Source organism: Micromys minutus (genome assembly GCF_963924665.1).
Source record: "Micromys minutus genome assembly, chromosome: 19".
NCBI classification, from domain to species: domain Eukaryota; kingdom Metazoa; phylum Chordata; class Mammalia; order Rodentia; family Muridae; genus Micromys; species Micromys minutus.
In genome coordinates this window covers 52756213-52782383 of record NC_137954.1, presented here as the reverse complement: position 1 = coordinate 52782383, position 26171 = coordinate 52756213, and the positions used below count along the sequence as shown (strand labels likewise).

Here is a 26171-nt window from a genome sequence, read left to right as displayed (position 1 = left end):
TATTTGAATGGTTCTTTTGTCATGTAGAAACTGAAATTTTACATTGATTGACTAGAACTGGGTACTGAAGAATGAAATAATACTGGCCCTAAGAAAGATGATCCAGCAGTAGATAATGCAAGAAGCTTCCCCACATGTAGGGCAGCTGGGGCTGATTCACCTTTGCAGTGGGTTGAGAACTGAATTACAGGTGTTCATGTGTATCAGGATGTGTGCTGGGGAGGCACATCTGTATGCAATGTGATTCACTGGCAGGTTTTTTGTAGGTTTCCACTTATTTCAGGTTTAACTTTTCAATCGAATTTTTAAATAGTGTCTTAGTTCCCTCAATTATCATGTGCTAAAAACACTTTGATGACAACTTAGGGGAGAAAGGCTTTAGTTCATGATTCCTGGTGATAGTGCACCGCAGCAGAAAGGGCAAACACTTGAGAAAATTGGTCAAAATCAGAGATCAGTGAGGAATACACCAATGAATGCACACTAGTATTCTTTCTTATGTAGTTACACCCCAAATACAGAGACCAGTGATACCCACCTTCAGCCTGGGCCTTTAATATCAACGAGCACAATCAGGATGACCCCACAGACATGTGCACAGGCCAATGGAGTCTAGACAATCCCTCACTGAGACAGATGATTCCAGGCTTTATAAAATAGACAGTATTGTATAAAACAGGTAGTTTTATGGGCACAGACATGATGTAATGACTTATAATTGCCTTATTATTATCTCAACATTTTTTTTCTTGCCTCAGTTGCATGTCTTTGGTCATAAAAGGTTTTTCATGGTATTTGATGGTACAGGCTTCAGGAGAAATAGTCTATAAGCTAAGCTATTAAAAATTTACTAAGTTTTTAAAAAACTTAAACTAAAAAACTTAAACTAAAGAACTTAAAACTTTGTTCTTAAGAACTTACTATTGAGCTAACCCCAGTAGCTGGCCTCGGAGCATTCCAGCTCCTGTCTCCCTCTGCTCCTGGTATTGCTATGTGGAATTTTGGATTTCTTGAATTCCAAAATCTTACCCCTCTGAACCACTTTCTCAGTTAAGTACACACATACACGTTATCCTTGTTTATATTTTTTATATCCTTCCTTCTTATTGCAGTTAATACAATCATAGCAAGACAGTTAACCAAATGTCACATAGACAAGTAAAGCAAACCAAAATCAGGTTCTAGAAAATGAGCCCATTTCACATACAGGTTATTGTGCTGAACACTTTGGCCCTATTAAAATCATATTTCTAAATTGCATTAGATGAGAATATTTTGTAAGCAAGTGGTCTTTATTTTTACCGTAATAAATGAACATCACAGGATGCACCTCTCTGATTTATTTCTTCCTTTGAAACTGTTGATTGCATCCTTTTAGGATAAGAAACCTTCAAGGTTTAGTTGTTTAATCTTATGTCCTCATGCTTCTTCAATAGTTTGCTTATTCATGAGTTCCACAGGACCATTTTACAAGTCTTACCCGATACCTCTTTTGAAGATGGTATATAAACTGACTAGAAGATGTTCGTGACTAAAGTGTGTATATTTTTAGCTATTTCCTTACTACTCCACGTGAGTAGGGAACATTATAAACAACACCTATATAATGAAGGCTCAGGACTTAAGAAATCTGGCTGAAGTTAAACATGCATTACGCTCTCATTTCGGGCATTGCTAGTGACTGTGTCTGTAACACGATCTTGGCTCTTTTCTGTCCTATCCCTTACTAAATTATTGGCTATATGATTTTACTGGGCTGTGGGGAACATGAGCTAAGTCCTCAGCTGGGGTGAGTGGTTCCAGCATGGTCCGAGGCAAGCACAGAACTGGTAGCTAAAGTTTCAGACTAAAAGAGAGACAGCTGGGAGGGGGTGGTGCAGGACTCTGTGCTAGAGAGGCTCCCTCGGAGTGAAACCGACCTCGGGACCAGTAGCAGCAGATTCATTCCCATACTTACCACAACATTCCTAAACACTGTCCATGTCAGACACTACCGTAACTTACAGGGAGTGATGTGAAGCTTTTATTATGATCAACATGTGGGGAAGGTGTGTACTAGAATGCTAGGTAAATAGAGATCTTCTCACACATTAAAATCAAATATGCGTTTTGTATGGTAGACTTTTAAATTTAATAAAGATTTTTTTAATTTAAGATTTATTTAGTTATTCTATGTATGTAAGTACACTGTTGCTGTCCTCACACACACTAGAAGAGGGTATCAGATCTCATTATAGATGGCTGTGAGCCACCATGTGGTTGCTGGGAATTGAACTAAAAACATCTGAAAGAGCAGTTGGTGCTCGTAACCACTGAACCATCTCTCCAGCCTGATTTTTTTTTATTTTTTAATTAATTAATTAATTAATTAATTGATTGATTTTTAAATCTCATCTGTATTTACTGTTTAAAGCAGAATGTGATTGGGCACTATTTCCATTCAAGCCTTTTTTTTTTCTTTTTTTTACTTTATTTAAAAAAAAAAGATAAATGTACAAATTTTCAGCATTTTTGCATAAAAGTATATGAATACATTTTAAGGTTGTAATTAAGTATTTGTGGGTACATATACATACACACACACATATATATATATATAACAACAATATAGGAAAAATGGCTATTAATTTAGGGGATAGGAGAGATACAAGGAGGGGCTGTAGGGAGGAAAGAGGGATGTGATACAGTTCTATTTTAATTAAAATATATTCTTTTTTTTGTTGAACTTCACACAGTCTGTGAGTTGCTTTTTGGGGTGTTCAGAGCTTTCTGAGGTTAGTATCCCATTATCAGTGACTGCATATTATGTCTGTTCTTTTGTAACTGGGTTATCTCACTCAGGATGATATTCTCTAGATGCATCCATTTTTTAAAAAGAATTTTGTTAAGTCATTGTTTCTGATAGCTGAGTAGTACTCCACTGTGTAAATGTACCACAATTTTTGTATCCATTCATCTACTGAAGGACTTCTGGGTTCTTTCCAGCTACTGGCTATTATAAATAGAGCTGCAATGAACATTGTGGTGCATGTATCTTTGTTGTGTGTTAGAGCGTCTCTGGGGTAAATGCCCAGAAGTGGAATAACTGGGTCTTCAGGTAGTACTATGTCCATTTTTCTGAGGAACCGCCAGACTGATTTCCAGAGCGGTTGTATCAGTTTACAATCCCACCAAGAGTGGAGAAGTGTTCCTCTTTCTCTACATCCTCGCCAGCATCTGCTGTCATCTGAGTTTTGGATCTTGGCCAATCTGACGGGTGTGAGGTGGTATCTCAGGGTTGTTTTGATTTGTATTTCCCTGATGGCTAAGGATGTTGAGCACTTCCTTAGATGTTTCTCAGCCATTGGTATTCCTCGATTGAGAACATTTGTTTAAGTCTGTACCCCATTTTTAAAATAAGGTTGTTTAATTCTCTGGTGTCTAGCTTTTTGAGTTCTTTGTATACCTTGGATATTAGTCCTCTATCTGATGTGGGGTTGGTAAAGATCATTTCCCACTCTGTTGGCTGCCTTTTTGTTTTCCTGACAGTATCTTTAGCCTTACAGAAACTTTGTAATCTCATTAAGTCCCATTTGTCAATCTTCGACCTTAGAGCTTGAGCCATTGGTGTTCTGTTCAGGAAATTTTCTCCTGTGCCTATGAGTTCTAAGGGTTTCCCTACTTTCTCATCTAATAGTTTCAGTGTACCTGGTTTAATGTGGAGATCTTTGATTTACTTACACTTGAGCTTTGTACATGGAGATAAGAAAGGGTCTATTTTCATTCTTCTGCATGCTGAGTGCCAGTTGGACCAACACCATTTGGTTTCGGTGGGGTAAGTTCTTCTGCTTTCCTCTTGCCATCTTGTTGTCAGTGATTGGTTCTCACCTTTCCCTTGTACCTGGCATGTGTCCCTGGATCTCCACTGTTCCTGGTGGTGGATGGTCCAATCACCTGTTGTGTACCCAAAAGCTGCCGGCTGGGTACAGAGGGCCCAATGCTACTGGGTTCCTGGGTGCCTGGATTGAGATGGGTGGGTGCACACTTTCCAAGTGCTCTGCTGAGATCTCTCTGACCCCTAGCTAGCCAGAATCCATTCTTACCTGGTTCTCACTAGTCCTCTCTGTCTGTGTGTCTGCTCTTCCTGGTGGCGGATGTTCTGAGTGGCTGTTGTGCACCTCCGGAAGTGGTCGGGTGGGAACAGAGGGCTGCCAGGTTCCTGGATCCCTCTCAGAAGCCTTTTGAGTCACAAGACCTAGGGAAACTTGGGGTTTTGTTCTTGGTACTTTGGAAAACAAGCCACTTGGGGAATTCCTGTTAAGTTGTTTTAACTTGTGTTTACTTCTAAGACTAGTACATGCAGAATTAACTACAGGGAATGAAAAAAGTTGTAAGATGAAACTTAAGCCATCTTAATTTGGTCTACTAAAAAATCCAGCTCAACAGCTAAACACTTCAGACCACAAAGTTAACATTAGTAGTAGGTTACGTCTTACAACAAACGTTCTATCAACCTGTAGTGTCAAAGTACCACATGTGGAACTTTTTTCTTCTCCTTAGTTTTCATGCCACACAGATGTTTTAAATGTTAACAAAAATAAACCAATGTCATGGAAAATATATTATCAGAAGGAATGAAGGTAAGCATCAAACACATAGCTTTGGTGAATCTCAGTCTACTTCTTCCATGCATGAATGTTTGTCATCTCCTTCCAGGGGTGGCATTTCTTCATTTATAGCAGCACTAATATCATCCACAGTAGGATCATCCTCATCAGTTTCAAACTTGATCATCCTGTAGATCTTTTTAGCATGGGTCTGGGGATCTTACAGACTAAAGCTGGAAAACAGGAGTGCAGTTTCATACAGCAAGATGACCAGATCCTTCACAGACTTGTCATTTTTGTCAGCCTCTGCCTTTTGACTTAAGGATTCAATACTGGAGTGATCAGGGTTTGCTGCCATGTAACCCATTGTTGAGTTGTCTCTGAGGGCTTGAGCTTTCATGATTCTCTCCGTGTTTGCTGTCCACCCATACATACTTGTGACAATACAGCAAGGGGATGTCACCAATTGCTTTGACACAACCACCTTTTCAACTTTTTCCTCTAAAATATCTTTCATAATTTTGCAGAGGTTCTCAAATTTTGACTTTTTCTCTTCTTGTTTCTTCTTTTCCTCATCATCTTCTAGAAGTTTCAGTCCTTCTTTGGTAACTGACACCAAGGTCTTGCTCTCAAATTCCTTCTGCTGTTGCACACAATACTCATCAAGTGGCTCAATCATATAGATTACTTATAATCCATGCTATCAGAGACGTTCCACAAAGGCTGAGTTAGCAACCTGGTCCTTGGTCTCACCTGTGATAAAATAGATGTGCTTCAGGTTTTCCTTCATTCTGGTGCAGTAGTCCTTCAGAGAAACCATCTCATCCCCAGAAGCAGATGCATACTAAGTCAACTGCTCTGAAAGCTTCTTCCAATTTGGGGAGTCTTTATGTATTCCAAGGTTTATATTTTTTGAGAACTGTTGCTATTTTTTTGTGTTTCTCTTTATCTTTTGCCAGTTCAGTAACTAGTTCTTAGCATTTCTTGACCAAATTCTGATAACTTTCAGAATTTTCTTTGTTGCAGCATTTCATGGGAAATATTTAGAGGGAGATTCTCAGAATCCACCACCCCTCTAATGAAATTCAGATACTCAGGGATCAACGCCTCACAGTTGTCCATGATAAAAACTGTGCAAACATACAACTTGATGTTGTTCCTATTCTTTCTGTTTTTAAACAGATCAAAAGGAGCATGTCTTGGGACAAGAAGAAGGGCCTGGAATTCCAATTGTCCTTCAACAGAAAAAATGCTTTACTGCCAAACATTCTTCCTAATCATTGGTTAAGCTCTTGTAGAACTCTACATATTCTTCATTAGTAATACCATCAAGATTTCTGGTCCAAATTGGCTTTGTTTTGTTGAGTTCTTCTTGATCAATGTACTTTTCCTTTATCTTCTTTTTCTCTTTGTCACCATCCTTCTCTTCTTCTTTTTCTTCTTCTTTTTTTTCTTCTTCTTCTTCTTCTTCTTCTTCTTCTTCTTCTTCTTCTTCTTCTTCTTCTTCTTCTTCTTCTTCTTCTTCTTCTTCCTCCTCCTCCTCCTACTCCTCCTCTTCCTTTTCCTCCTCTTCCTCTTCTCTTCCTTTTTCTCTACCTCTTCCTCTTCCTCCTCCTCCTCCTCCTCCTCCTCCTCCTCCTCCTCCTCTTCTTCTTCTTCTTCTTCTTCTTCTTCTTCTTCTTCTTCTTCTTCTTCTTCTTCTTCTTCTTCTTCTTCTTCTTCTTCTTCTTCTTCCTCTTCTTCTTCCTCTCCTTCTCCTTCTTCTCTTCCTCTTCCTCCTCCTCCTCCTCCTCCTTCATCATCAGAACCAACATCTTCTATTTAAGTCTTCTCATCAGACTCCTTTTCTTCTTTTTCTTTTTTTCCTTTCTCTTACTTTTTTTCATCCTCATCACCACTGATTTCTTTATCTCATTCCTTCTCCACAAAGAGAGTAATGGGATAGCCAATAAACTGAGAATGTTTCTTCACAATCTCCTTTATTCCCCTTTCCTTCAAATACTCAGTTTGGTCTTATTTCAGATGCAAGATAACCTTTGTTCCACAACCCATTCACTGGTTTACCTGTGTTGGTCCTCACTGTGAAAAATCCCCAGCTGAAGATTTCCAGGCATACTGCTCATCATCATTATGCTTCTTGATGACAGTCACTTTCTCAGCAACCAAATACACAGAGTAAAAATTAACACCAAATTGGCCAGTCATAGAGATATCTGTACCAGCCTGCAAAGCCTCCATGAAGGCTTTAGTGCCTGATTCAGCAATAGTGCCAAGGTTATTGATCAAGTCAGCCTTGGTCATTCCAATTCCAGTATTTACAATAGGGAATGTTTAATCTTGTTTGTTGGGAATGAGGTTAATGTGCAGCTCCTTCCCAGGATCAAGTTTACTAGGGTCTATCAAGCTGTCATATCTGATTTTATCAAGAGCATCTAATAAATTGGAAATGAGTTCCCTCAGAAGGATCTCTTTCTTGGAGTAGAAAATGTTGATAATCAAGGACATTAGCTGGGCAATTTCTTCCTGAAAGGCAAAGAGCTTGACCTCCTCCTCCTCCATTGGTTGGTCTTGGGTCTGGGCTTCCTCAGGGATCTTGGCTCAATGAGCACACATGGAATGTGACTAATGGCAACAAGACACTGAATCAACTTTGAATAATTTAATTTAATACTTCAATTCATCTTCAACACTGATCAATCTGTTGCTAAGTATACTAACTGCTGCCATACAGTATGTATTTTTGATATATACTGTTTATTATTTTCATTTTTTCCATTTAATAGCAGAAAGAATGCATATCATCAGAATATGCAGAACTGAAAAAACTAAAATTTATGAATTCCTGTAGCAACATGTCACCTGGAAATCAATTTATTCAGGACGTTACTCTCTCCCAAACCATAAGAATTATAAAGAAGACTATATCTAGCTTATATTTAATTTTTAATTGAACAACTTTATTTTAAAAAACAAAGATAAATGTACAAATTTTAAGCTTTTTTGCATAAAAGTATGTGAATACATTTTTGTTAGTGCTTGGCTTTCTTTTTAAAGGTTTGATAGTGTGCATTAAGATCTTACTACTTACAATGAGCATAAAGTACATGTAAAACAGGATGTAAACTGAAATTAGTCAAAGTTTTCTTGGTGTGTAAGGATTAAGAATAATGGTTTTTCTTTTCTTTTCTTTTTTCTTTTCTTGAACTTCACACACTCTGTGAGTTGTTTCTGGGGTGTTCAGAGCTTTCTGGAGTTAGTATCCAAATATCAGTGACTGCATATTATGTATGTTCTTCTGTGACTAATTTATCTCACTCAGGATGATATTCTCTAGATGCATCCATTTCCTGAGGAATTTCATAAAGTCATTGTTTCTGATAGCTGAGTAGTACTCCATTGTGTAAATGGACCACAATTTTTGTATTCATTCATCTAATGAAGGACATCTGAATTTTTTCCAGCTTCTGGCTATTATAAATAGAGCTGCTATGAACATTGTGGTGCATGTATTTTTGTTGTACATTGGAGCGTCCCTGGGATATATGCCCAGAAGCAGAAAATCTGGATCTTCAGGTAGTACTATGTCCAATTCTCTGAGAAATCACCAGACAGATTTCCAGAATGGTTGTACCAGTTTACAACCCCAGCAACAGTGGAGAAGTGTTCCTCTTTCTCCACATCCTCGCCAGCATCTGCTGTCATCTGAATTTTTGATCTCAGCCAATCTGACTGGTGTGAAGTGGAATCTCAGGGTTGTTTTGATTTGCATTTCCCTGATGGCTAATGATTTCAAGCACTTCCATAGATGCTTCTCAGCCATTCGATATTCCTCAACTAAGAACTTTTTGTTTAGCTCAATATCCCCTTTTTAATAGGGTTGCTTGATTCTCTGGTGTCTAGCTTCTTGAGTTCGTTGTATATCTTGGATATTAGGCCTTATCTGATGTGGGGTTGTTAAAGATCTTTCCCCAATCTGTTGGCTGCCAATTTGTTTTCTTGACAGTGTACTTAGACTTACAGAAACTTTGCAATCTCATTAAGTCCCATAAGTCAATCTTTAACCTTAAAGCATGAGCCATTGGTGTTCTGTTCAGGAAATTTTCTCCTGTGCCTATGTGTTCTAAGGTTTTCCCTACTTTCTCATCTAATAGTTTCAGTGTACCTGGTTTAATGTGAAGATCTTTGATCCACTTGCACTTGAGCTTTGTACAAGGAGATAAGAAAGGGTCTATTTTCATTCTTCTGCATGCTGAGTGCCAGTTGGACCAACACCATTTGTTGAATAGGCTGTTCTTTTTCCATTGAATGTTTACAGCTTCTTTGTCAAAAATCAGGTGACCATATATGTAAGGGCTCATTTCTGGATCTTCTATTCTATTCCATTGATCCACCTGCCTATTTCTGTCCTAGTACCATGCAGTTTTCAGCACAATAGCCTTGTAATATACTTGAGGTCAGGGATAGTGATTCCCACAGATGTTTTCTTGTTGTTGAGGATGGATTTCGCTATTCTAGGTCTTTTGTTAATCCAGATGAAATTGCACATTGCTCTTTCCAACTCAATGAAGAATTGGGTTGGAATTTTGATGGGGATTGCATTAAATCTGTATATTGCTTTTGGTAAGATGGCCATTTTTAAAATATTGATCCTTCCAATCCATGAGCATGGGAGATCTTTCCATTTTCTGAGATCTTCCTCGATTTCCTTCTTTAGAGGTTTGAAGTTCTTATCATACAGGTCCTTCACTTGCTTAGTTAGAGTCACACCAAGGTATTTCATGTTTTTTGGGACTATTGTGAAGGGTACCTTTTCCCTAATTTCTTTCTCCACATGTGTGTCCTTTGAATATAGGAAGGCTAATTATTTGTTTGAATTAATTTTATATCCAGCCACTTTGCTGAACTTGTTTATCAGCTGTAGGAGTTCTCTGGTGGAATTTGTGGGGTCCCTTAAGTACACTATCATGTCATCTGCAAATAGTGATATTTTTACTTCTTCCTTTCCAAGTTGTATTCCTTTGATTTCCTTTTGCTCTCTAATTGCTTCGGCCAGTAGTTCCAGTACTATGTTGAATAGGTAGGGGGAGTCCTGGAAGCCTTGTTGAGTCCCTGATTTTAGTGGGATTGCTTGTAGTTTCCCACTGTTAAGTTAGAGGTTGGCTGTTGGTTTGCTGTATATTGCTTTTATTATGTTTATGTATGGGCCTTGGGTTCCTGTTCTTTCCAAGACTTTTAACATGAAGTGATGTTGGATTTTGTCCAATGCTTTCTCAGCATCTAGTGAGATAACCATGCAGTTTTTTTCTTTGAGTTTGTTTATATGGTGGATTACATTGATGGATTTCCATATATTAAACCATCCCTGGATGCCAAGGATGAAGCCTACCTGATCATGGTGAATGATTGTTTTGATGTGTTCTTGGAATCGGTTTGCAAGGATTTTGTTAAGTATTTTTGCATCAATGTTCATAAGTGAGATTGGTCTGAAGTTCTCTATCCTTGTAGGACCTTTGTGTGATTTAGGAACAAGGGTTATTGTAGCATCAAAAAATGAGTTAGGTAGTGTTCCCTCGGATTCTTTTGTGGAATAGTTTGGAGAGTATCGGTATTATGTTCTCAATAAATGTCTGATAAAACTCTGCACTGAACCCATCTGGACCTGGGCTTTTTTTGGTTGGGAGGCTTTTGATGACTGCTTCTATTTCTTTAGTTGTTTTGGCATTATTTAGCTTGTTTACCTGGTTGTTGTTTAACTTTTGTATCTTGTATGTGTCTAGGAATTCATCCATTTCCTCCAGATTTTCCAGCTTTGTTGAGTATAGACTTTTGTTGTATGATCTGATGATTTCTTGAATTTCCTCAGTTTCAGTCGTTATTTCCCCACTTTTCTTTCTGATTTTGTTAATTTGGATACTCTCTCTTTGCCCTCTATTTAGTCTGGCTAAGAGTTTATCAATCTTGTTAATTTTCCCAAAGAACCAGCTCTTGGTTTTGTTGATTCTTTTAATGGTTATTTTTGTTTCCATTTGGTCTATTTCTGCCCTAAGTTTGATTATTTCTTTCCGACTACTCCTCTTGGGTGTATCTGCTTCCTTTTCTTCTAGAGCTTTCAACTGTTCTGTCAGGTTGCTAGTGTATGCTCTCTCCTGTTTCTTTTTGGAAGCACTCAGAACTATGAGTTTTCCTCTCAGTACTGCTTTCATTGCATCCCATATGTTTGGGTATGTTGTGTTTTCATTTTCATTGAATTCTAGAAAATCCCTAATTTCTTTCTTTATTTTTTCTTTGATCTTGCTATCATTTAATAGAGCATTCTTAGTTTCTCTATGTATATGGGCTTTTTGTTGTCTTTGTTGTTATTAAAGACCAGCCTTAGACCATGGTGATCTGAAAGGATACATGGTAGTATTTCAATCTTCTTGTATCGATTGAGTCTCATTCTGAGTTTAATTATGTGTTCAATTTTCAAGAAGGTGCCCTGAGGTGCTGAGAAGAAGGTGTATTCTTTAGTTTTAGGATGATATGTTCTATAGATATCTATTAATTCAAGTTGGTTCATAGTCTCTGTTACTTTTACATTATTTGTGTTCATTTTCAGATTCCATGATCTGTCTATTGGTGAAAGTGGGGTATTAAAGTCTCCCACTATTATTGTGTGGAGTAAAATGTATTTTTTGAGCTTTAGTAGGGTTTCTTTTATGAATATGGGTGCTTTTGTATTTGGAGCATATATGTTAAGGATTGAGAGTTCCTCCTGACAAATTTCCCTTGTAATGAGTAAAAAGTGTCCTTTCTTAACTTTTTAAATAACTAGAATGGCCACTCCAGCTTGCATCTTGGGGTCATTTTCTTGGAAGGTTTTTCCCCAACATTTTACTCTGAGATAGTGTCTGTCTTTGTCTCAGAGATGAGTTTCCTGTATGCAGCAAAATGCTGGGTTTTGTTTATGTATCCACTCTGATAGCCTATGTCTTTTTATTGGGGTATTGAGTCCATTTATATTAACAGATATCAAGGAATAGTGGTTGTTGTTTCCTGGTAGTTTTGCTTTTGGAGTTAGAATTGTGCCTCTGTGTCTTTCTTCTTTTGGTTCTCTTGCTTAGGAGTTTTCTTGTTTTTACTAGGATGTAGTTCCCCTCATTGTATTGGGTTTTCCATGTATAATTCATTGTAGTGTTTGGTTTGTGGTCATATATTGCATAAATTTAGTTTTGTCTTGGAATATCTTAGTCTCTCCATCTATAGTGATTGAGAGTTTTGCTGGGTATAGCAGCTTGGGCTGACACTTGTTCTCTCTTAGGGTCTGCATGGTGTCTGTCCAGGCTCTTCTAGCTTTCATAGTCTCTGTTGAGAAATCGGGTGTGATTCTGATTGTTCTGCCTTAGTATGTTACATGACCTTTCCCCCTTACTGCATTTAGTATTCTTTCTTTGTTTTGGGCAGTTGGCTTTTTGACTATTATGTGTTCGAGTAATTTCTTTTTTGGTCCAACCTATTTGGAGTTCGGTAGGCTTATTTTATGCTCATTGTCATTTCATTCTTAAGGGCAGGGAAGTTTTCTTCTATGACTTTTTGGAAGATATATACTGTGCTTCTGAGTTGTTATTATTTGCCCTCTTCTCTTCCCATTATTGTTAGGTTTGGTCTTCTCATTGTGTCCTGAATCTCCTGGACATTTTGTGTTAGTAGCTCTTTGGTTTTTGCATCTTCTCTGACTGTTGTCTCTGTTTTCAATGTTGTCTTTGACCCACGAAATTCTCTCTTCCATCTCTTGTAATCTGTTAGAAATGCTTGCATATGTGACTCCTGATTTCATTTTTAGGTTTTCTACCTCCAGGGTTGTCTCTTTTAGTATTTTTTTTTTGTGTGTGTCTATTTTCATTTTAAATTCCTTCTTCCATTTCTTCCTCTCTTTGGTTCTGTTTTTCTCTTGTTCTTTGAGTTCTTTGAGTATTTTTCTTGTTTCCTCTTTAAAAGCTTCTATTTCTTTGTGCTTTTCCTCCTGTTCATGTTTAAGGATCTCTATCATCATCTTGTGGTATGATTTTGGATCTGAGTCTTCTTTTTCTTGAGTGTTTCACATTCTGCTGTCTGTTGTGATTGGAGAGCTGGGTTCTGGTGTTGCCTGGTTGTCTTGGTTTCCCTGGGGTATATTCTTTCGCTTTCCTCTTGCCATCTTGTTAGTGATTGATTCTTGCCTTTCTCTTTTACCTGTCCTGTGTCCCTGGATCTCTGCTTTTAGTGGTGGCAGATGGTCTGAGCACCCCTTATGCACCCAAATGCCACTGGCTAGGAACAGACAGCCAAATGCTGGGTTCCTGGTTCCCTGAACCAAGCAAGGGGGGTGCACTTTCCACATGCTCAGCAGAGATCTCTCTGTTCCCTGGCTACTCGGAACGCCTTCTCACCAGGACTGTTTCCCTGATTCAGTGTCTATTTTTTAAATCCATAATAGCATTCTTCCATCAGTAATCTCATTATATCTGTTCAGAATATTGAATGATTTCAAAGGTTTCAGGAGAGGTGAAATATCTAACAAGAATATTTGAAATAAAAATCAATTCTGAATAGATCCCTAAACACGAGTCCTTTTGTGCTCCGAAGTGAATTTAAACTCAATATAAAAAATCCTGTCTGAGTGGCCTAATAGGCTAATGCTAATTAATGTGTTCTGTTTGAAATGTTTCCAGAAAGGCTTGCATTGAGGCAGGCTTTTCAGTGATGGCAAGTCAGCTGTTTATGTTGACACATGCAGGAGAAGCCATCGCATCTAAAGGCTTTCTGCCATCTGCTATATGACCTCGAACATCAAAGAGAAATATGCATAGCTCCGATGAGTGTGACTTTGTTCAGGGTGTCTTTGACTCATCAGATAAACCCTCTGAGGTTGAAATTCAATGGCAAGGTTGTTAAAAATAAAATAGTTTATACTTCATGAGGTGTTTCCACAGTTCAAGTGCTGCTTGTCGGGCAGAAGGGACAGTGACCAGTCTATTTGCCTCTCAGCAACTGCCTGTCACCTCCTTCATGCCTGATTTGTATTTTGGCATAAATGGGAAAGCTGGATGTGGAAGAATAGATATGCTTTTGGAGATGTGTTCTCCTTAAATCCTTAGCGTCCAAGTGCTGAAGTCACAGCCTCGTGTTTAAGGCAGCACGCATGCTCAGAGCCTGGACAGCACATGGGCACAACAAAGTACTAAGCATCTCACCCACATCCTGTACTCAAGCTCCATAGCTTTCCTACCATTGTTGCCAAAGTGGCTCAGGGTGAAATAAATGATATGTGGTCCATGCTCTGTCAGTGAACGTCACTCAAAAGCTTCACTGTTTGTACTATATCATGCTTTTTCTGAAAATAAATGTAAAGGAGGGGCTGGCGCTGAAGGGATTTGAGGTCAGAAGGCTAGAAAACATGGCCAACTTTCGAGGTTAACATTCACAAGATCCCTTGAACAAGTTTTTACATCTTCAACTCAACAGTGCGCAAAAACATACAAAGAGACTGAATAACTTGCAGAAAACCACACAACCTGTGAGTGGGAAACACAATGTCTTTTTATTCAGTTCTTTCTTTAACCCTGTTCATCAGTCTGTCCAAAACTTTAATGTACCTACAGGGTAGAGCTATTCTGCATTTGCAATGCTCTCCAATGTAATGAGAAATGAAGCCTTCATGGCCAGACTTTTAATGACAAAGAATTACTTGCTCTGTTCCTTTGTGTGATTGATTTCTAATGAAAGTAACAATTAAGCATTCAAACTTGGAAAAATGTTTTTCAAAGCAATGAAATTTCAGCTCCAACACTACATAAGAAAATGCAGAGCTATCTCTCATCACTAGTAATCTGAGTTACCTCAGATTCTGTTGTGTTTTCTACATTTTCTTAATCATTGATTCAGAACTTGGGACTCTGGCAAGCTGCCCCTCTTTGGATTGCTGCTAGGTTCCTTGGGAGACTTTCTATTTTGATGATTTATCACCTTCCTACCACCCTGCATCAATGATAGGTTCACCATCTTTATTCCCACTACAAAATCAAAGGGAAGAAATCTGTTCTTGCCTGTGGTAAGTACATGTGTGTAGGAATTCATCTTCAGGAATTCCACTCTTACAGTTTTGACTCCAAGTTACATCTACAATAAACATTTTCCATTTTTCCAAATAAAACTAAATATTAATGATCCAGTGATAAATGCAACTCTGACTCAGTAAAACTACTACGTAGACATCACTGAAAAACAGGGACATTCAGTGAAAATGTAAATACTTATGGTGTGCTTAAAGGTGAGGACTGAGACATATCCCACAGGCAAGATGATAGTAAGAATAAGTAGGAATCTAGTTTAAGAGATGGTTATTAATCAGTTTGTGCATAGGTGGCATTTAAGTGTCTGAGGTGTAGCTGAATATGGCAATAGATTATAAGCACAGCCTCATTTGGAAAACTTTTAAACACACAAGTCACTTAGGGACCAAATTAGCTTTGAGGAGCCAAAAGTTGGGCCAAATATTTCTAGTTTTTGTGTAGGAGCATATTCTAGACAGCTATGAAAGGAGCTGAGGTCTGTTGAGTTTTACAATGTTGAGTTTTACACAACATTCCACATGATTTCACTTAAACCTAGGCAGAACAAAACTACTGGACAGGCACAGAAAGGTTATATACCCTGGTAATATAAAAAAGCAAAACCTAATTTCACTTATTTCAAGCTGTAGAGCCTGCATTTTGTCCCAAAAATTTCTAGGAAGAGAGTACAGAAAGATTCCTTTAAAAGTTTTAATATGATTTTTTGTTTTTTTTTGGATTGTGTGTGGGATTTAATTTAATATCAACATTTCTCCATGCCCTTTCCTTCCTCCATGTCTCCTTTATACCTCTTTTCACTCTCCTTAAAATTCATGGCCTCTTTATTTAATAATTTATTATAATTTATTTATGCATTATAAATAATTTTATTAATAATTTATTTATGCATATGTATTCCTAAATACAACCTTCTCTCAGAATAATGTCACTCATATGCATGTTTTCAGACTTGACCATTTGATACTAAATAACCAATTGGTTTTCTTTCTTTAGGGGAGACTATTTCTGCCAGTCTCAGTATTTCTTAGTTGTCTGTAGTTCTTTGTAGGTTGAGGCTTCATTCACATTGGCATGTCTATTGCTGCTGTCCTTGCTCAGCTCATGTTTATGGACATAGTGTCTGCTGTTAATGTCACAGCATCCTTCTTGATCTTCTGGCTCTTATAAATCATTCTCCCCATCTTCTGCAATGTTCTCTGAGCCTTAGGTGTGGGAGTGCTTTGTGGCTGTATTCGATGGGGCTCTGCGTTTTGATTGGCTGTGGTTTTCAGTGGAGGGTCCCATTTGTTGCAAAAGGAAGTTTCTGTGATAAGGGCTGAAGACTACACTTACCTGTGTTTATAAGAACAGATGTTTAGAATGTAGTTAGAGATAAGTACGGAGGTGTTGTAGGTTCCCCTGCAAGATGCTTGTCTTTAGTGTCAATGAGGATTTGGGTAGGATTCTAGTACTCAGATTTCTGTTGTTGATATCTTGCTTTAAAATATGGTGATCAGATAGACTACAAGGTAGGTTCCCCTGCAAGATGCTTGTCTTTAGTGTCAATGAGGATTTGGGTAGGATTCTAGTACTCAGATTTCTGTTGTTGATATCTTGCTTTAAAATATGGTGATCAGATAGACTACAAGGTTTACAAGGTTTATTTTAATTTTCTTGTATCTGCTGAGACTTGTTCAGTGTTTGAGTATGTGGCCAATTTTGGAGAGAGTTTCATGAGATGGTAAGAGGGAAGAACATTCTATTTGTGTTTGGCTGAAATGTTCTGTAAATACCTGTTAGGTCCCTTTGATTTATGATTTATTAACTCCAGCATTAGTTTAGTTTTTGTCTAAATTACTTGTCTGTTGGTGAGAGCAGGGTATTGAAATCACTCACTATCAGTGCATGAAGTCAATATGTGATTTAAATTGCAGTAGTGTTTCTTTTTTGTTTTTTGGAATTCTTTTGTTTTTTGATTTATTATTATTCAATCTTATTTTTTTTACAGTTTTGTTATTATCTTCTTCCAGTCCACTCTCCAATTGCTTCTTCTTCTCTGTCTTCAAGAGGATGTCCCCCCACTCCTAACTTGAGTGCCTTTGTATTGGGTGCATAAATGTTTAGAATTACAATTTCCTCTAAGTGGATTTTTTCTTTGATGAGCATATAGTGACCTCCCCTATCTTTTCAGATTATTTTTTTGTTTGAAATCTATTTTGTCAGATCTTAGAATGGCTGCACTGATTTTCTTCTTGGGATCATTGGTTTGGAATACCTTTTCCTACCCTTACTCTGGGCTGATGCTTATTTGTGATGGTAATGTGTGTTTCTTGAATGCAGGAGAATGGATCTTATTTTTGTGTCTTTTGATTGGTGGAATTGATATGGTTAGTGTGTGCTGCCCATGCACAGGTGTGCTTGTGAAGGTCAGAGGACAACTTGTAGACATGCATTCTCTCCTCTATGTGGTTTCTGTGGATCACACTCAGCCAAGTCAGTTGGTGTTTGTGGCAATAGCTGAACTCACAGTCACTCTTATTTAGTAGAAAGAACGCACTGTTAGTCAAAGAAAACATGCACATTATCTTTTATTAAATAACTTAAAGTTTTTTTTTATTCCACCTTATTTCAATCACTCTTTTTTTTTTTTTTTTTTTTTTTTGGCCCCAACAGGCTGAATTAAATGACCCAACAGACCCTTTTAGCATAAAGGCTGCACCAAACTCAGAAGAAGAAGTTTTCTCCAAGTTCATTGGGTGGAGAATCGCTGACACTCTCTCCAGACTCTTTTTCCCCTCTCTGGATGTCGCAGCCCTCCCTCCAAAAGCTCTCCTGGAAGTGGACTTGCAAAGAAAATGCACCATCAGAGAACGGCAGCCTGAACAAAAGAGAGTTCTGCGCCTTATTGTGAAGTAGGTGAAAGCAGGTTTCATTGTTCTGCAGGGTATATTTTGTATAATTTGGGGCTTTTCACTTAACTCAGTTTCTCCATTTTGCTTCCTAAGTGTTTTATCACGAGGAGGCTCTATTGTTAAAACATGATGTCCTAGGTTTTTACACCAATGTTAGGAAAATGATGAAGAGAGTTTGGGATATGGCCCATGGAGGTGCAGCAAGACCTCAGGGGTAAGGGTGATGCCTCTGGGGGGGCATGCTGGGAATCCTTTTCCCTTGAGGAACTAGCCACACATCAGTATAGGGTTTATTCAGGCAAGGGGGAGTTAAGAGGGTAGTAGAGGCACAGAGAGAGAGGAGGGAGGTAGAAAAGGAGAGGAGTAGAGGCTGGCCATGAGCACGTGAGGGGGGGGGAGAGGACAAGGGGAAGAAGGGGACAAGGGGGGAGGACAAGAAGCAAGAGAGAGGAGGGCAAAAGAAGCAAGAGAGAGCAAGAGAGAGAGGAGGAGGCAAGCAGCCCCTTTTATAGTATCAAGTCACTGGGGTGGATTATACCTAGCTATTGCCAAGTAATTGAGGGGTGGGGTATACCTGGCTGTTGCCAGGTAACTGAGGGGTGGGGTTTACAGAATCCCAACATTTCCCTGTTTTGGTTTAATTAAAAAAGAAAAATTAGATGTGATGGTGGCTCAGGAATAGGGTTGTTGTGATCTCTGACTGCTTCATGCTTGTTTGAGGGTGGCGTTTCTAGAGAGTTTAGAAAAGTGGGAATGGCGATGTTTGTCCAGACTTAGAGTTGGCTGTTTCCTTGGGTCTGTGGAACCATCTGAAGGTAGGTCAGAAGGAACAGGTCCAATAGAAGCATCTGTGTCTGTGAGAGAAGGTTGAAGCATTTGTAGGTTGCTTCTCTGAAGCTGTTCTAGGTGTCATGAGCATCCTGACTTGACAAGATGCTGGAACACACATATGTATACATTATAGGTAGAAATTAAATACATTTGGAAGAAAGAACATTTTTGCAGGAGCAGTCCTAACACTGCCATTTCTCCCCCATTTTTAATCATAAAAAGAAGGAAAAGGGGAGGGGGAGGCCAATGATGAAAGGGGAATAGGGGCACTGAGTCTCATTGGCTACTTTCTGCTGTTTTGGGGCATCATAGGAGGTGCAGCTGGCTTTTCCCATCGGGATCCACCTGTCAAATGTTCACATCAGGCTCTTCTATGGACAGTGGCTGGTAATCCTGTAACAGGAACTGATTAATAGATTAGTTAGAAACCTTTTTTATCTGTTACTGAAGGAATGTAGAAACCAGATTGATAAGATAGGGAGCAAATACTCAAATGATGAGATAGGAGGGTCAGGATGGGAACCTCTTTCCATTTACAGACCATTGGCAGTATGTATGGGCAAATGTACTTTCTGGGTGGAGTCTTATTTGGTCCATGAAAGGTAAATTTGTGTGGGCTTTCTGTAGCTTATAAGTTTATAAAAAAGATAACAACGTAAGTTAACAACATAAACATTTAGAATGAGCTTTTGTAGAGCAGAGGGAATAAGAACTATATATTTGGATCATATAGTGGAAAGGAAAGTTTAGCAAGAGGAAGCATGAAGCATTAATGGAACATGAGTTTGTGTAAGAAAGTAACCAGTCATATCTGGAAGAGCTTATATTTGAACTAGTTGTTAGAAAACAGAAGTCTGTTTCTTTTCATTGTCTATCTCTTTTTCTATTTAACAGAATAGCTATTAAGTAGTCAGCTGACACAAAGCAAAACCCTTTAGAAAAGAAAAACTGATGAGAAAGACATAGATGTAAATTCAATATTAGAACTTCTAAACACAAGAAGCAAATATTGATGAACCAGATGACAGAAAGAGGCAAATATACAATGATAAGACATATTTCAATATCTAACATTCAGTGATAAACAGAAGTATCCAGTAGGACAACATGAATATATTGGGTTTGAGTAATACCAGGTCAAATACATCCAATAGATATATAACTATCCTCACACCCAACAACAGTAAAAATTAATGATCTCTTTTCAATTGCCATGGAAGCTTTTCTGAATTAGTAATATATCACAAATAATCTTTTCAAAAAATGTAAGAAGAATAAGAAAATATAAAGTTGTGTTTTTCTTCAATTAACAAAATGAATTTAGAAGCCAAAGTACAAATATTGGAAATTTATAAAAGTTTGGGAATTAAAATGCTTTTGAGTAACAGTTGGGTCAAAATATAAATCAAAAGGTGATTGGCACTTAGAAACAAAACCAAATTACAGCATTATTAATTACAAGTTATTGATGGAGCTGGAGGAAGGGAAGAGCTTTTCTTTGGGACCTGAAAATAAGTAAAGACCTGATCAGTTCCTCTGTTGCTTCAGTGTTCTAGAGCACTCTGATTTCAGTGTTGAAATCTGGAAGTGTACTTTCAAGGGAGAACTGGGAGCTTCCATACTAAAGAATTATTTTAATAAATATTCACCCTGTTATTTTTAGCAGAAAATTGAAGACAGATTGTGGTTTTGGCTTAAAATTACTCAAAATTGTTGTTTTCTATACACTTATAAGCACACACCTTTTTTTAAATGATTTATACAATTCCTTCCTCATGTAATTTTTCCAAAAAGAAATTGATTGCTTTGGTTCTGTGTGTTAGGCTGTGGGTGGGATTCTTCTAGTTAGTGGAACATGTCATTGGATGCATGCTTTGTCTGCCCCTGGGCATTCTTTTCTTAAATGGAAAGATATCATTATGACTCTGCTGTTTCATAAAACCTGCAAATGGAAACTAAGGTATATGACCCTTCTGCTTTATCTGTCAATAAAAGTATCTTGCATGTAATTGAAAGTTGAAAATTTGCAGCACCCAAAAGTAAGTTATAAAAATTAACTTTCATCTCTAAACTCATTTGTGTCTGAGTTTGTTTTTTTCTTACCACTTTATTTTTAAAAAAGAGGGATACATATACAGATTTTTGAAGGCATTTTGGCATAACATTATATCAATATTTTTGTCAGTACTTAATTCTTTTAGAGGTTTGATAGCATGCATTGAAATTCCACTAGTTACCATAAGCGTGAAGTAAATGTAGGACAGAATGTAACATGGAAACACATTTCTTGTTGAGTATAGATTAAGCATAATGATCGGTGAATACCAAAAATTTCCACAAGGCTATTATCTTAGCTCTTGGATTATTAATGATTTAAGGTCCAGGTGTACTACACTCAGAGGGGGTGCTATACATTTATTTTTTTTCCTAAGAAGGACTGAGGCTTTCTTTTCTTTTTCTTTTCTTTTTATTTTTGTCCTTTGTTTTTCTTGAGCTTCATATAGCCTGTGAATTATTTCTGGGGTGTTCAGAGCTTTCTGGGGTTAGTATCCAACTATCAGTGTCTGATATTATGTCTGTTCTTTTGTGACTGGGTTACCTCACTCAGGATGAATTTCTCTAGATGCATCTATTTTCGTAGGAATTTCATAAAGTCATTGTTTCTGATAGCTGAGCAATACTCCATTGTGTAGATATACCACAATTTTGTATCCATTCATCTACTGAAGAACATCTGGGTTTTTTCCAGCTTCTGGCTATTATAAATAGAGCTGCTATGAACATTGTGGTGCACATGTCTTTGTTGTATGTTGGAGTGTCTCTGGGGTAAATGCCCAGAAGTGGAGCAACTGGGTCTTCAGGTTGTGTCTGAGTTTCTAAAGTCCACATATTTTTTGTGCTTACACCTTGAATCTGAAAATTCATGATAATCTTTGGATAAATAAAGACTGAAAAACTAGTAATTTATAGTTTTAAAGCTTTGCCATCAATAATTCTTAGCTGTTCAATACTTTGAGGACTTCATTTATTCACAAACAACTAGACTAGACTATGACCAGGCAAATGTGGTGAAGTCAGACTGTCAGCCTCTGCTGCAGCTCAGACAGAGGTCACACCACTGCAGATGAATGAATGACCAAGGCCAACCTGATTTCTCTGGAACTCTGTGATGGTTTACATGTGCTTGGCCCACGGAGTGGCACTATTAAAAGGTGTGGCCTTGTTGGAGGCAGTGTGTCACTCTGGGACTAGACTTGGAAATCTTCCTCCTAGCTGCCTGAGGATAGCCAGTTTCTTCCTGGCTTTCTTCAGAGGAAAATGTAGAACTCCTGCACCATACCTGCCTGGATGCTGCTATGTTCCTGCTTTTATGATAATGGACTGAATCTCTGAACCTGTAAGCCAGCCCCAATTAAATGTTACTTATAACACTTGTCTTGGTCATGGTGTCTGTTTCCAGCAGTAAACCCTAACTAAGACAAACTCCTTCATAAAGGATTTAGCTCCAAGGTGTCATTTAACATAGTAGAAGGTAAACTCTACATTTCATTTATACTGAGAAAATCCACTATAGGAGGAAAAAACAAAACAAAACAGTAACAATAACAGCAAAATGACGTAAATGGAGGACCTCTACAGAAACTGAAAAGAAGGAAAAAAAAAAAACCCAAAATAAACAAACTGAAACCCATCATGTCCTCTTCTTAGCCCACTGATAAGCACGTGGAGCTCCTCCTTGACACGGATTCCTGCAAGAAACAAGGGCTTATTGCGCTTCCTGTTCCGCTAAACAGGAAAACCTTTTTTAGTGCATAAACAAATACTTCTATTAGTTTGTCAATTTATTAAGATCAATTATCAAAATAATTGTTAACTTATTAATTATTTTATTTATAAATGTAATTCTCTTAGTTATAAAATCACGATATGGTTAAGACTTCTTGGCACTAGGATTACAGATGTGTGTCACCACCCCAGCTCTCTGCCAAGACATTTGAAGTTTAGTATTAGCTGCATAAGGGATCTTGGATAAGCCAGAAACTTGGAATCTAGAGCTTGAAACATGCCCATTTCCACAAACACAGGTAGCCATTAACATTTGGGAAATTCAGTTTAAAAAAACTTTCATGAAGGAAGAGATCCTTAAGACTTTTCTTTAGTCTTAGATCATGAGGGGCCAGATGATTGATGAATTCTGTTTTTCACTGGACACTAGTGACATCCATTAGAGAATCTCCATGCTAAGCATTCTCTTGGGTGTATTGTCCTCTGACAAAAACACTGAGATATAGGCATGAGATTAGTCCAGAGACCGTGTTGATGCCTATGATCTGTAGTGGTACAGGCTGCTAAGGGCAAGAAAGCTTTTGCAGTGGTATTTGTAACTGCAGATTCATAACTGAGAATGGGAGACAGTGAAGGCTTCTATGAAGACCTTTTTTCCTCACTCCACCTCCCCCCCAACAAAAAAGGGACAGTCCAGACTGGAAACGTTTGAAGAGAGTCCTTAAAAAGTGTGGTAAAAATGCTGAAGTTCAGCTCCTCACAATTGGTGGCCTCTGGCAGGAGGGCAGGGAAGGACTCAGGTTTCTTCAAAGAGCTCTGACTGGGAGTATCACCTTGCTCCAGTGAGTATATAGGCAACACTTGTAGGACTTGGTAGACTGTTAGTTCGGGGGTGATGTGTAAGGTTTGGAGCATAAACCTGGGAGGAATAGGATGTGAGTGTGATCAGGGTACATTGTATGAGATTCCCAATAATTAATAAAAAGCAAATGTCAGTGAAAATGTGATTTGCCTAAGGGCTCACAGCTGTTTGCTCTGGAGTTTGGATTTAAATAAAGATGTTCGGGCTCCGATATGCTGTGCTCTTTTTCTTCTTCCAGTGTATGCTGTTGGAACTAAAAGGCATGAGCAATTGTTAGAGTGCTTGCTTTTAACTCTTCCTTATGTTTCTTTTTAGTATCGCCTTTAGATTTTGAAAACATGACATTGATTAGGATGCATGTCTTTAGTTAGTTTTGAACATCTCCAGTTCATTAATGGGGAATGTATGCCAAGCAAGAAGAATTTTCTAATTACCACAATTCTTGCAAAGCCAGTAGGAAATCTGATACAGGGATAGAGAGTTTTTTTTAAAAAGTCCCAAGGATTGAATTGATCTGATACTATCTTCTGGGCTTCACTCTACTTCTAGGATCTAAACAAATCCCACAAACAAATCTGTCTGTTTCTGCTCCATATAGGGAACAAGGACAGAAGACATATTTTATTTGACTGTTGAGTTTTAATAATTGCATCTACCAAATGTGATGGTCAGACAAAGGCAGTCCAAGACATGTTTTTCTTGTAATACCTTCATGTTTGGAGCTATAACTCGCTTGTCTTGTTTTTTTTAACTAAAAGGGAGACTTATGTGCATAATGTGAACACAATAAACTTGAAGATCTCAAATAAATAAATTAGTGAAACATTTTTTACCACTTTATTTAAAAATAAAGGAATACATATACAGATTTTTAAGGCATTTTGGCATAACATTATATCAATATTTTTGTCAGTACTTAATTCTTTTAGAAGTTTGATGGCATTCATTGAAATCCCACTAGTTACCATAAGCATGAAGAACATGTAGGATAGAACTTAACATGGAAACAGATTTCTTGATGAGTATAGATTAAGCATAACGATGTGTGAATACCAAAAATTGCCACAAGGCTATTATCTTAGCTCTTGGATTATAAATGATTTGAGGTCCAGGTGCACTACACTCTGAGAGGGTGCAATACATTTATATTTTTCCTAAGAAGGACTGAGGCTTTCATTTTTTAGCCTTTGTTTTTCTTGAGCTTCATATAGCCTATGAGTTGTTTCTGGGGTGTTCAGAACTTTCTGGGGTTAGTATCCAATTATCAATGACTGCATATTATGTCTGTTCTTTTGTGACTGGGTTACCTCACTCAGGATGATTGTCTCTAGATGAAACCAGTTTTTGTTTTAAGAAATTTCATAAAGTCATTGTTTCTGATAGCTAAGTAGTACTCCATTGTGTAAATATACCACAATTTTTGTATCCATTCATCTACTGAAGGACATCTGGGTTCTTTCTAGCTTCTGGCTATTATAAATAGAGCAGCTATGAACATTGTGGTGCATGTGTCCTTGTATGTTGGAGCATCACTGGGGTAAATGCCCAGAAGTAGAATAACTGGGTCTTCAGGTAGTACTATGTCCAATTTTCTGAGGAACCTCCAGACTGATTTCCAGAGTGGTTGTATCAGTTTACATCCCACCAACAGTGGAGAAGTGTTCCTCTCTCTCTGCATTGTCACCAGCATCTGCTGTCATCTGAATTTTTGATCTTAGCCATTCTGACTGGTATGAGTTGGAATCTCAGGGTTGTTTTGATTTGCATTTCCTTGATGACTAAGGATGTCGAGCACTTTCTTAGATGCTTCTCAGCCATTCGATATTCCTCAATTGAGAATTTTTTGTTTAGCTCTGTACCCCATTTTAAATAGGATTGTTTGATCCTCTGGTGTCCAGCTTTTTGAGTTCGTTGTATACCTTGGATATTACACCTCTATCAGATGTGGGGTTGGTAAAGAGCTTTTCTCAATCTGTTGGCTGCCGATATGTTTTCTTGACAGTGACTTAGCCTTACAAAAATTTTGGAATCTCATTAAATCCCATTTGTCCATCTTTGACCTTAGAGCATAAGCCATTGGTGTTCTGTTCAGGAAAATTTCCCCTGTGCCTATGTGTTCTAAGGTTTTCCCTACTTTCTCTTCTAATAGTTTCAGTGTACATGGTTTAATGTGGAGATCTTTGATCCACTTACACTTGAACTTTGTACAAGCAGATAAGAAAGGACCTATTTTCATTCTTCTGCATGCTGAGTGCCAGTTGAACCAACACCATTTGTTGAAGAGGCTGTAATTTTCCCATTGAATGTTTACAGCTCCTTTGTCAAAAATCAAATGACCATATATGTGAAGGTTCATTTCTGGATCTTCTATTCTATTCTATTAATCCAAGTGCCTATCTCTGTACCAGTACTATGCAGTTTCAGCACAATTGCTTTGTAATATAGCTTGAGATCAGGGACGATGCTTCTCTCAGATGTTTTCTTGTTGAGGATGGATTTTGCTATTCTAGATTTTTTGTTATTCCAGATGAATTGGCTCATTGCTCTTTCCAACTCTATGAAGAACTGGGTTGGAATTTTGATGGGGATTGAACTGAATCTTTAGATTGCTTTTGGTAAGATGGCATTTTTTACAATGTTGATCCTTTCAACCCATGAGCATGGGAGATCTTTCCATTTTCTGAGATCTTCCTCAATTTCCTTCTTTAGCGATTTGAAGTTGTTGTCATTCAGGTTCTTCACTTGCTTAGTTAGAGTCACACCAAGATATTTCATATTGTTTGTGACTATTGTGAAGGGTTTCTTTTCCCTAATTTCTTTCTCCGCATGTCTGTCCTTTGAGTAGAGGAAGGCTACTGATTTGTGTGAGTTAATTTTATATCCAGCCACTTTGCTGAACTTTTATATCAGTGGTAGAAATTCTCTGGTGAAATTTTTGGGCTCACTTATGTATACTATCATGTCATGTGCAGATATTTTTACTTCTTCCTTTCTGATTTGTATCCCTTTGATTTCCTTTTGCTGTCTAATTGCTCCAGCCAGGACTTTCAGTACTATGTTGAATAGGTAGGGAGAGAGTAGGCAGCCTTGTCTAGTCCCTGATTTTAGTGGATTGTTTTAAGTC

General features: G+C 37.9%; 1 protein-coding gene and 1 pseudogene across 3 annotated transcripts in view; one reads left to right on the top strand and one right to left on the bottom strand.

The window, feature by feature from the left end:
* Positions 1 to 26171, top strand: part of TMEM232 (transmembrane protein 232) — a gene marked incomplete at both ends in the record, with an annotated part of 287483 nt that overhangs the window by 142841 nt on the left and 118471 nt on the right. For both annotated transcript variants that reach the window (XM_080933485.1, XM_080933484.1), the window contains one exon: positions 17330 to 17568. In XM_080933485.1, coding sequence (XP_080789611.1) covers positions 17330 to 17568 — 239 coding nt within the window. The remainder of the gene's footprint in view (positions 1 to 17329; positions 17569 to 26171) is intronic.
* Positions 4651 to 13822, bottom strand: LOC308433000 (heat shock protein HSP 90-alpha-like; annotated as a pseudogene). Its single transcript has 3 exons — positions 13799 to 13822; positions 6485 to 7178; positions 4651 to 6129 (listed from the first exon to the last, which is right to left on the bottom strand). The product of its transcript is annotated as a heat shock protein HSP 90-alpha-like (transcript).